Source organism: Aureococcus anophagefferens (genome assembly GCF_000186865.1).
Source record: "Aureococcus anophagefferens unplaced genomic scaffold AURANscaffold_83, whole genome shotgun sequence".
NCBI lineage: Eukaryota > Pelagophyceae > Pelagomonadales > Pelagomonadaceae > Aureococcus > Aureococcus anophagefferens.
In genome coordinates, this window is record NW_008705634.1 from 31,853 (window position 1) to 44,179 (window position 12,327).

General features: G+C 61.0%; 1 protein-coding gene across 1 annotated transcript; it reads left to right on the plus strand.

Annotated features, from left to right (window-relative positions):
- Window positions 1–7,714: 7,714 nt before the first annotated feature.
- AURANDRAFT_68277 (hypothetical protein) lies at window positions 7,715–11,995 on the plus strand (the record flags this gene model as incomplete). The annotated part of the gene is made up of 4 exons (XM_009043926.1): window positions 7,715–8,275; window positions 8,519–8,714; window positions 11,412–11,430; window positions 11,827–11,995. Coding segments are annotated over 4 exons (945 nt in total), but the record flags the coding sequence as incomplete, so codon positions are not given.
- Window positions 11,996–12,327: the final 332 nt, after the last annotated feature.

A 12,327-nucleotide genomic window follows, 5' to 3' on the forward strand; every position in this document is an offset into this window, starting at 1 on the left:
GATTTAGCCGTGCCGGCGTCAACGGCCTCGGCACGCCGCTCGAGCAGTGTAGCCGCCTCGTGAACCTCGAGGAACTCTATCTCGAGATCTGGCGCCACCAGCCCCAGGTCATGACCTCGTCGACGGCCGGTCAAAGCCAGTCTCATTCAAACCCCAGTAAATATGAGGGAAGTCACACAAGTACTAGTAAGGCGAGGCGATATCCCGCCGGCGGGATATGGTGCCGGCCCGGCGTTAGCAGTCCAAAGCCCGGCGAGCCTCATCGATGAGGCCGATGTGGCCCGCGGCGACGGAGGCGCGCCCACAGATCTCCGCTTTACACATCTGCTTGAGGAGCCCCTGGACATTCCAGACGCAGGGGTCGACCTGGACGGGCTTCCAGCGTGGGTCGGCGTCGGCGTTCTGGTAGAAGAACCAGTAGATGAAGCCCTGCATGCGCGCGTCGAACTTGTAGTGGAACGGGCCCCAGCCCGCACCGTTCCAGCCCGTCTCCCTGCTGACCTACGAGCGCCAGGCCGTCTCGCCGCGCGCAGGGCGGGAGGGAGGAGACGAGAAAAAAGCGCTCGTTCGAGACGACGCGGGGGGACGCGCGTTTGACGTCGAGATCGCCGACAGGAGCGCGTCCTGGAGCTCGGCGCTGGGCGGGAAGGCTACAAAGGCGCCGTTTGCCGCTGAGTGCGCGCCCCGCGTCGTGATCACGTGCCCCTGGGCCGCGCAGTCAAAGATGGGCCAAAGGTCACGGACGTCGTTGACGTCAAAGTCGTTGTCGACGACGATGAGGGCGTCGTAGTCGGCGAAACCGTAGGCGGCGAGTTTCATGAACTCGCGGGCACCGCAGCAACCGCCGCTCTCCAGGGGAACGTCGGGGCTGAGATTTGGCGGCGTGATCCACTCCGAGATGTGCACGTCGACGCCGCCGGCCGCGAGGCGCTTCACGACCGAGCCATTGATCCGCTTCAACTGCAGGTCGCGTCGCGGCACGACGAAGATGACGTCGACGCCCGCGCGTCTCCCGAGCGCGGCGAGCTTGAGGCGGTGGTGTTCGTAAACGCCAAAAACTCAGACAGAAGAAAAAAATCATAGATGAATAGAAACGGCAGTACGGGGCATCCCGGAGATGCCGCTGAGCGGCTGTTCATCGACGACAATATCGAAAAACTTCGACTTCTTCAGCGTGGTAACAATATTATGGGGAATTACTATGTTGGAACCAGTCTGGTGAACAGATTCAAGAATGCTGACATTATGTCAGTCACAGCACCCTGTCAAGGAGACAAGGACGGAGTGTGCTACGAGAAGAAAATTGAATTTCAGTTAACAAACCCAGGTGGTAACTTTGAAAGAGCGGACATTTCCTCGGTGACTGCCTTGAAGTAGGCGGCTCTCATGTTCGCATTTTCCTTCAATAATAAGTTATTGAGATCTCCGATCTTTTCCCTGTGAATGAACGGTTTGAGCGGCCCAAGATTGAGCGGACCGTATAAGATTAATCTTCCATCCAATCGTGAACGGTTGTCCCAAATTGTATCGGCGCCCCAAATTTCTAGTACTGCCGTAAATGCAATTCTCGAGCGTGGGGCCGGGCGAGGGATTTCTACCAGCGTGCTTGTTGCCTCTATCACTTCTGGTCCTGCTGCTTGCCTCGAGCGCGCGTGCTCTAGCATCAGAGCCGCCGCGTAACGAATGTCAGCTGGTGGTGATATTGGCGGGCATGCCACGGGCTGGCAGCACATGGGAACAAAAGCTCGTGAAAGCTGCGTTGGTAAAATTGCACCTGGAGGTCGCGCACGTGTCTTATTGGGACTACCCGAAGCACGTTAGCATGAATTCCAGAGACGCCGAGCTGTGGTACAACAGCGAAGCGAATTCTCTGAGTCGGTTGACGCGAAACTCAACCGTGCTGTTCAAGACGCATGAATTCACCGAAGAGCCCATGAAGCTTTGCCAGCGCGCTATCGCTTTCACCAGTCACCGATGTCTCGACGACGAATTGCGATCAGCGGCTGGGGCCGGGTGGATGCCCGCGCGAGCGGCCAATTTCGCGAATGCCGTTAGAACGTGGGCGACAGCGTACCGACGATGGAAACTCTGGGGCGCAATCGACATAAACTACGATGAGGCGCTGAAGAATCCCTCGGCTGCGTTCCGTATCATCATCGACCACGTCGCATTCGCGATGAACGTCAAGCCGTCGGAGATCGACAAGCTGGGGCCAATAAGGGCGCCCTCGATGGGCGAAGCCAACCCAGGAATTCCATCGTCTGCGTCGAAATCTACTGTTAGCGAGGAAGACTTTCAGCGGGAAGTCACAAAGGCGAAAGAGCAGCTGGCTTCCGAGCGTCTTTCCAGTCTCGGGCTCGGCTGGTGTGTGTGATTTAAGCTTAATTTTGAGTCATGTTACTGGTCGGGCATTGCCCAGTGAACTACGAACGTTGAAGCCCACGATAAGGGAGAGTGCAGTGTCATCTCCATAGTGTGACGTCGCGAGAATAGGGAGCAGGGCAGAATTTCTCTTCACTCAACCTCCGAGTCCGAGTCAAGCTTACTGATCATCCTCCCTTCATTCCTCTCAGTGGGATGTCAGTCTCTATCATATCCCGCCGGCGGGATATGCTAAACGCCGCTTCAACTTGAGCAGATTTACGCGCTCGCAAGCTTGTCATTCTTAGTCCCCTTATGCAGCCTGAGTCAACAGCAGCGTCGCACCGACTGTGTGGTTCGCGAACTGTATAACGCGCGCTGGCAGAATACCACAGGCCTTGTAAGGGGATTTAGCTAGGCCAGCCCTTAAGAAAACGGGCACTTGAAGTTTAAACTACGCTTTCTTGCGCTCTCTCTCTCTCTCAGAGAGCCTAGCGCCGCGGGTCCACGCCCAACTTCTCCGCCGCCTTGAGGAACGGCTTCCCGTGTTCGACGTCGCGGACAAGGCGCGCCATCGTCTTCTCGAAGGACGAGCGCGGCGTCGACGAGCGCGCGCGCCGAGAATATCCTGGAGCCGCGCCGCATACTCGTCCACGTCTCGGACGCTGAGCGCCTCGAGGATCGCCACGGACCGCGCGTTGGGCCGCGCGCCGATGATCGACGCTCCAGGTGAGGTCGTCGACGCCTAGCGCCTCGAGCGGGCCGCGCGGGAGCTCGTCGTCCAGGAGCGTGCCCTCGATCGAAGATTACCGCAGCGATTCCAACCTTGTCCGGTCTCGGCGCCGGCGCGGCTGCCTCTTGTCGTCGTCCCAAACTTGGACGCGCGTCCGTCGTCGTGCTGCGTCGCCGTAATGGAGCTCACTTCAGACGGCTGCGACATCGCAACTGCTGCCGCCCGGAAGTAAACAAATAAATAAATCAAACTAAATACACCCAGAATCTGCGTTCAATAGACTCATAGTTTCCGTCCACGTGGCCTTTCGTATTAACATATCCCGCTTCGAGCACGCTGAGCAGAAGGTAAAAAGAAAATAGCTATACGGATTTTGTGTGCTGCGCAATGCTCGCAGGGGCAGCTGCGAGAGTTACGTGGACTGACCTACTGGCGTTAGCGCCAGGGAGGGAGGATCTCAGTACTTTGGGATAGGAAAGGAAAAAGGAAGAGAGCCTCCTCAGTGGGGAAAGGCCAGTAGACTGAGCCTATCGTCCCTGGGGTAGAAGGAGGAGAGTAGACCTTGAGGGTAAGTTGAACATGTCGTCGATTTTGGCCTTGACGTCCATGGTTATGCACCTGAACTTTATTGATTAGGTCTGCTTGCATTAGTATGAATTAAGGAAGGGAAGGGAAACTAGCAGGATGCGCAGTAGGAGCGCACAATATGTTTCCGGTAACGAGTCAGTGAGTTTAGACCACCTATCATCATCCAGCTAAATAAAACTGCTGGCTGTGGTGGTCCTCTCCCAGCTCGCCGCTTCCCCGGGGTCCGGGGTGGCGCGGCTTATTTTTTGGCCCGCCCATCACCCTCCTTCGGCACAAATGAAGCACCCGCCCTGCCCTACCCTCCTCCGTGCCTGCTGAGGTGGCTGCGCCATCCAAGCGCGGTCCGTCGGCCTTCATTCTGGAACCCCCTTGAAGGGAGAGTTTACTCTGCTTCCTTTAGCTAAAGGCAAGTGGACTCAAGTGGACGAAAACTCATCGACAAACTTGGGGTCGTTGATTTGTAGAGCCAGGGCCGGTGATATCAAAGAAGTCTCGGGTGCGCTTCGGGTCGGCGCTGTTGCCCCAGCCGTCTGGGATGTCGACGACGGTTTTCCGCAGCGGTCGGCGCGTTCGGGATAGACGTCGTGAATGCAATTCCTCGAGCGGCTGACCCTGACGATCGAAGAACAGCGTCAGGTGTGAGATTGGCCGCGAAACATCTTTACTCGCGCGCAGTACGAAAGGTCTTCGAATTCCAATTTAGGCGATAAGACATGTTGCTGCTGCTCTTGCGACTCACCTTGGCGGGATCGCGCGTCCTCGTGCGAAAAACGCATTTCAGCGCGACGCATCGTGTCTTGTTCGTGGCCGGGCTCGAGGGAAGCGGACATCACGCGTGGCCGTCCGTTTTGAAGAGGAGCTGTCCCGCGGGACTTTGCGGCTTCGACGTGACCGCGTCTCTCGCGCTCTTCAGCGGGGTCCGGGGTCCCTCCGGCTGGACGCCGATCGGAGGCGCGTTCGCGCGCGACCCGGACCGGAGGCGCGGCAATGTGGGAGCGGTCGTCGCGGCGATGCGAACGGCCGCGCGGACGGAAGCGCCGAGGTTGCTCGCGCTCAACGCGCTCGGCGGCGGCGCGGGACATTGCGAAAACGGGACCTGTAGCGGCATGATGAGCTATCCTAACTTTCAGGGCCCGGGCCGTCCCCTACAATACCCTGATCTCTACTGGCTGGCGCGATGGGCGGAAGAGGCGGGCGCGGACCTGCGGATCGTAGTGACGACCCGAAACGCGCAGGACACGCTCGCGTCCACGACCGTTCACCGCAGGTTCGGGTTCTTGGGAGGAGCAGGCAGCGGTGCTGACGAACGCGGTGTCGGCCCTGCGGCAGCAGCTCGACGTCATCGACCCGCGCTTCTTCGCGTGCGCAGCCTTGGAGAGCCTGGAGTTCTCCGCGTCGCTCGCGTCCCTCGTTCATCCGAGTCTCGCGATCGGAGCGACCTTTGCAGTGCGAGCGCCGCCACCCCGACAACGACTCGATGAGAATGCAACGACGCAGCGGCTCGCTGTGGCCACGGCTGCGCTCGTCGACGCGTGCCGCGCCTCGCCGCTCGTCGCGAGCGACGCTCCTCGCGTCTCGGAGCAAATCGCGCGGCTGAACACCTTCATTCCGCGACGGGTGGCGACGTGTTTTGTGATCCAGCAGACCTTTGACTGGGATCGTCTCGGTTCGCAGCTCATCAAGGCGCTCAACGCCGCGTCGGCCGCGTCCCGACTCGGGTGCGCGTTTTTCCCGCGCGGATTCGTCGAGGGTCACATGTCCGCCGCCGACGTCGCGGAGGCCGAAACACATTTCTTCTGGAACCGACGCGAAAAGGGTTGCGTTAACGTCGCATCTGTCGCGGAGCGACGCATGCGAAACGCGTCGTCGCTTGGCTGCGTCGATTTGAGGGCGTGCCAGCGGCGCCTCGAGTGCGCCACCGACGCGCCGCATCTCGCGGGTGTTCGCCTCGACATGCACGAGCTCCCGAATCGCGGCGCGAGCCCATATTGGGACTCGTGGGTGCTCGTGGACGCGCGCGGCGTGACGATCGACCTCCCCCCGACGTGCGACGTGAGCGCGCGGCCCGCGTGCATGAGAGAAGACGCGCGCCCGCTACCATTCTGGTCGAAATCAAGCGAAGCCTCGCGCTTTGCCCTCGATCGCGTCGCCTCGCTGCGTCTACAGACGAGTCGGCTTCCGTCGGCGGCGGCGCTCGGCGACCCCGCGACGGTCGTCGTCGCTGTCCACGTCAGACGCGGAGACCTGTGCACGTCGCTCGGCAAAAGTGTGTACGGGCGCTACGTGCCCGATGCGTACTATCACGTCCTTCTTGACGCTATTGCGTCGGCTCTCGCGCGCACGTCCTCCGAGAGCGTCCGCTTCGAGATCTTCACGGACGGCCACGACGACCACGCGGCCACCGAGGCCGCGTGGGGGCGAGCAAATCCGTCCCTCGAGATTGTATGGCACGTAGGTGGATCGCCCATCGAAGCGATCGACGCTATGATGGACGCGGACGTGCTGCTCGTCTCTTCGAGCAGCTTGGTCCAGGCCGCGGCCTCGTACAGCCTCGGCGTGCTCGTCGACGTGGGCATGCAGAGTGGAATCGCTGTGACGACCCAGCTCGGACGTCGCTCCGTGCCTGTCCACCGGGAATTCCCCTCCGCAGAAGGCCCGCGCGTGATTCAGGGCGCCCCGGCGCCCCCGCGCTGCACCTGCCGCGCCGCGAATCAGAGCTCCTTCCTCGTCGAAGCGCTCTGCGCGGATGAGCTGCGGCGACTCGGGGGACACGCGTTTTGCGCTGAAGCTCGCAAAATCGTCGCGCGCGGAGCGCCTTCTTACGCCGAACCGGGGCGGGACATCTTCTGCTGGCCGGAAAGAGACGTTCACGACGGTACGTGGGCCGACGAAGTCGCGAAGCGAGTCGAGGAGGTGCTCGCGCTCAAGAGCTCGCTGCAACGCGACGGCCGCTGGAAGTCTATTTGGACGACGATGGTCGAATCGGGCTATTTTCCGCGATCGAAAAACTTGATCTCGGGGGTTTTATGACCTTTGCCAACAAACTGGTGATCTGAACGGCCCAGTAGGGTAGCCTGGCTGTTTCGTGACTGAAAATCGACGGCTCCGGACGCGACTCCTTCGCCTGGTCCTTGCCTGGCGCCCGGGCCTGTCGCCAAACGGCCTAAGAAAGCAGTCGGGCAGTTTTCAAAAAAGCGAAAACCAGCCGCCCTCGACGGGTCCCGACCGGTCGAAAGATAAATACAAAAACGCTCGAGTCGAGCGCGCCACCATGGCAAGAACGAGCCTGTCACTGCCGTAAAATCTTGGGTGGGTTAGTGTTGAATTCAAGTGTGGGTAACACACTCAGCCCCACCACCCATCTGTAATCGACACACACCCTGTGTCCTTTCGAGGTAAGACCTGTACCATCCGGCCAGCCCCAGCAGCAATCGGTGTAGAGTTCGAAGTCTTTCATCTCGCACTTGATGCAGGACCACGACACGTGTTTTCTATCGAGTGAGTCGTCGGACTCGTAGTCAGCATTTTCCTCGTCGAGTTCGTGTTCGTCCCACTCTTCGTGTAGCATCGCCTTCAGACTGCCGAACGTCTTCAGGGATAGGCGCCCCTGGAGCGCGGATGCAGCATCACACAAGGCGTGCGAGGTGAGCTGCTTGCGTCTGTCTTTGCTACTACTGCGTAGATATCTAGCCCGGCTGCTAGACCTTATTGGAAGACCAAAATGGACGGAAACCCTGGAGTGAGGGATGAGTGAGGGCCCTAATCCGTACGTATCATCCGGGATATGTTCGTCTATCTTGTCCCAACTTATGAGCATTAGCATATTCCTGTATTGACGACCACATTATTTCATTATTTCCTCCGTCAATTTCTCAATCAACCAGCTCGGTACCGGAAACATATTATTGAATCCTGTTGCTCAGATCAGCTGCTTGTACCTGACGGGTCATCATCACCACACGCTGCCTCCCAAGGGACTCGAGCGGCCGACACTTTGCCCCGAGCACAGTCATCGCCATCCGTTTTCACCATATGGTGGCGGTGCTTTACGTCGTGCTTCGACTCGTCGTTCTGGCCCCGGTGGCATTCGGATCCATGAAATGGTTGGAAAAGGCGCTAAAGGACACAGTGCGATGCACGTCGCACGGTAAGGAGGTCGAGTGCTTGGACGTGTCCACGTGCGAACGGGGCGTGGCAAAGAATGTCGCGATCGCGTCGGTCTTCGACGCACATGTGAACATCGAAGACATGTGCGGCGACCTGAATCACACGCGATGCACTAACGAGACCGCCGTCGACCACCGCCTCAAGCTCGCCGCGCTCGGGAGACGCGCGGGCGTCGACGTCATCTTCGTCGTGCCGCGACGCGACCTGCAGTTGAAGCGGATCAATGGCTCGGTCGTGAAGCGCCTCGCGGCCGGCGGCGTCGACGTGCACATCTCGGAGTGGATCACGCCGCCAAATCTCAGCCCCGACGTTCCCCTGGAGAGCGGCGGTTGCTGCGGTGCCCGCGAGTTCATGAAACTCGCCGCCTACGGTTTCGCCGACTACGACGCCCTCATCGTCGTCGACAACGACTTTGACGTCAACGACGTCCGTGACCTTTGGCCCATCTTTGACTGCGCGGCCCAGGGGCACGTGATCACGACGCGGGGCGCGCACTCAGCGGCAAACGGCGCCTTTGTAGCCTTCCCGCCCAGCGCCGAGCTCCAGGACGCGCTCCTGTCGGCGATCTCGACGTCAAACGCGCGTCCCCCCGCGTCGTCTCGAACGAGCGCTTTTTTCTCGTCTCCTCCCTCCCGCCCTGCGCGCGGCGAGACGGCCTGGCGCTCGTAGGTCAGCAGGGAGACGGGCTGGAACGGTGCGGGCTGGGGCCCGTTCCACTACAAGTTCGACGCGCGCATGCAGGGCTTCATCTACTGGTTCTTCTACCAGAACGCCGACGCCGACCCACGCTGGAAGCCCGTCCAGGTCGACCCCTGCGTCTGGAATGTCCAGGGGCTCCTCAAGCAGATGTGTAAAGCGGAGATCTGTGGGCGCGCCTCCGTCGCCGCGGGCCACATCGGCCTCATCGATGAGGCTCGCCGGGCTTTGGACTGCTAACGCCGGGCCGGCACCATATCCCGCCGGCGGGATATCGCCTCGCCTTACTAGTACTTGTGTGACTTCCCTCATATTTACTGGGGTTTGAATGAGACTGGCTTTGACCGGCCGTCGACGAGGTCATGACCTGGGGCTGGTGGCGCCAGATCTCGAGATAGAGTTCCTCGAGGTTCACGAGGCGGCTACACTGCTCGAGCGGCGTGCCGAGGCCGTTGACGCCGGCACGGCTAAATCCTGCACTGGCTGGATCGAAGTCTTTTTGCGAGGTCGGCTTGCGAGGGCGTGAGCGCATCCAGATTGTCCTCTGCCTTGTTCACGAACGTCAAGTCGGCGATCGACGTGTTCACTTGAAGGCGCCCTCGCTTGGCCACGGGGATTTTGACGGCGTAGAGCCTCTGGGCAAGTCGAGTGATCGCGTCGAGTCGGCGCTCAGCGCCTGAGACGAGGTCCGTGTAGGCAAGCTGGACGCAGACCTCGTCCACAATCTCCGTTAGTGCGACACTATTCATCGCCTGCCATCGTCTTCGCGAGTCTACAAAGTGCCCGTGGAGGTCGAGGGAACGCGCGTTCGGGGCGGGCTCGCGCCAGACGAAGAGGATGGCGACGTGTAGCCGGAGGCGCTTCGCCACGGCGAGCCAAATTGGCAGCGTGATCGAGAATCGTGGGTCCTTGAGCGCCCACCAGGCCCCTGGGGCGCACGAGTCCCAGCCTAGGTCCAGAAACGCGGCCAGGGCATCGATGGCTCTATCGACGAGATCTCGCCGCGTGCGTGTCCCCGGAGAGAGAGGTCGCGGCAGCTCGTCCCAAGTGAGTCCGTCCACGTCGTAGATACCTTTGTTCACACGTTTCACTGACATTAATTCGTTGATGCCGTCGGGATGGTTCTGGTCGGACCTGCTCTGTTCCACGTTGCCGAGGTGCGCACCAAGGCGTCCGAGGATGCTCGTGGCGATCGATGTCCCCGACCGAGAGACGCCGACGACGATGACGCCCGGCGGTCTACATGTCTTCTTTTCTGTCCCATTTGCAGGCTTCACGATGACCAGCTGTCCGTCGGCTCCGAGTTCGCACCTGACCGCCCCCTTGTAATTGTGGACGTGGACGACGGCGCAGGAGTCGCATGCCGTGCGGCAATTGAGCCGTTCGGGGAGCTCGTAGAGTAGGTTGTGATCTGCGAGCGTAAAATCCCACAGCACCTTGCGGAGCGAGACTTGATCGTGGCCATCCGGCGAAAGATTTTTGCTGAACTCCCTCGACCACGCTTGCGCCAATTCAGTCCCACTCGCGCCATGTACGAGAAGCACCCCACCGTTGCGTTCGCAGAACGTGTTAGGGATTCCGGCAATCTCGTGGCCTTTTGGGATGCAGTTCTTTGCGCGGGCGAGGGCCACGGACGCGTTCGCCGAGCGCATCGCTCGGAACACGGCGAGAAACTCGGCTTGCGCGTGGGGATGAATATGCACGTCGTTGTCCAAGTAGATGAGCCCGTTGCTCGCGTGGATACGGGCATACTTCTCGATGGCCCGGACTTTGAAGGAGCGAGCGGCGCGCAGCAACTCAGGACACGGCCTGACGCCAATCTTGTCCTCGCACGGTCCGTCCCGTGAGCCGTGAATCGCCGTCCTACTCAGCGTTGCGAGGTCGATGCGATTGCAGAGTTGTGGGAGTTTATCGACCCATGTCCTCATGTCGGCATCGACGACGACTTGGATGTCAAAGTCCGTCGCACAGGCAAGGCCAATCATCTCTCCGAGCTCCTTGCGCGTAAAGTTGTCAAATCGAGTCACGGGAATAGCAGCGGCCGCGAGGAGAAGCGTCGGCGCCGCGGACGCGCACCCGGCGCAAGCACACACCAGCATTCGGGAAAGCATCTTCATGACATGCACTCGCCACTTTTTTACGTAACCGAGCAATGGCACGCCAGAGATTAGGCGCGCGGGCGAGTACACCGAGCACCGAGCACGCCGAAGAGTCCTGGTCGCGACGTGAGGGGTCAGCGTTTCGCGCGGACGAGGAGCATAATAAAGTGCATAATAATATTCTGATACCAAGGGGGGGTGTTGCTCCGCCACTGGCGTCGGCGGCACCCCTGCGTGCGGAGCGGGGTGGTACATCTTACGCAACGTAAATGGCCTACCCCAGCCGTCACACCGACGTCGCACCCAAAACCAAGGGGCGTATCCAACGCCATCGATGGTGACGCGCTTCGCTGGCACGGACTTGTACGCCGCGGCAGCCCCGCGGAGACGAGGCCCGCGCGGTGGAATTTGGTCGACGCCAGAACCACCTCCGATGGGGGCACCGACGGTCAGGCTTACGCCTAGGGGCCATGGAAGGCCACTCCGACCACCAGAGCGGGCTGCCGTGCGTCGGAAGCTTGGGCTCAGAGGTCTCCGCTCCCGGCCCGCGCGTACGTGTTTGGTACTCAAGCCAGCGAAACGGCTAGCCATTCGTCCCAATCCGAGCGCTTGTTTTTGTCACGTATAGCCACCGGGCGTCCCTGGCCGCTAGCCAAAAACCGCACGTTCGGGCGTCCGACGCGTCGGCCATCGGACGCCGTCGCCGGAGCAAGACCCCCCATGCTGGAGCAGCTAGAGATCTTTACGCCAGTGCGACCTCTACCTAGGTACAATAGTATATGTTTAGTTTGTGTTTATTTATTTCTTTACTATTGTACTTCAGCAGATCGATCGACGCGATGTCGGTGCTATCGACGCGACCGCGAACGCGCCCAGATTTGGGACGACAAGAGGCAGCCGCGCCGGCGCTGCCACCGGAGAAGGTCGGAAATGACGCGGTGACTTCGAGCGACGACTTCACACCCGGAGCGTCGATCGTCGGCGCGCTGCCCAACGCGCGGTCCGCGGCGATCCTCGAGGCGCTCGGCGCCCCGCGGGACGTCCGAGACGACGGCCGCGACGACGCGCGCGTCCGACGCCGATGGCCGCGACAACGAGTGCGCGGATGCGACGTCGCCGGGCGGCTCCGCGGCGTCGCTCGCCGACGACGACCGCGACGCGCACTGCGGCCTGCCGCCCTAGCCGTCGACGAACGATGGGCACTGCCGGAGCGAGCCCGCGGCGCGGCTACCTCTGCGACCGCGTCAAGGTGCCGAGCGCGCTGAGTTTGTGCGCCCTCTTCCTCACGGACGTGCCCCAGCTCCACGTCGCGCGCCACCCGGGCGCCTTCGTCGCAAAGGGCCGGACGGCGGTAAGGTCTTCGAGTTCGACCTCAACTTTTGCATGCACTTTGGGCAACTTCGTCATCTGCGTGCACGCGCACGAACGACGGCCACCGCGACGCGCAACTGAAGTTGAGAAACTGGCTCGTGCGCCGCGCCGTCGGCGGCAACGCCAAGCTCGCCGGGGCCACTACCCTACTTCTCCGGGCCCGACTACTTCGAGGTCGACGGGGACATCGTCGGCTCCATGGGCGTGGCGGATCCTTTCCATCGTCAAGAGCGCGACGTAAGAGCTCGTCCTCGACATCGCCCGCGTCGCCGACCTCCGCTCCCTCCGGGCCGATGTGAACATATCCCGCCG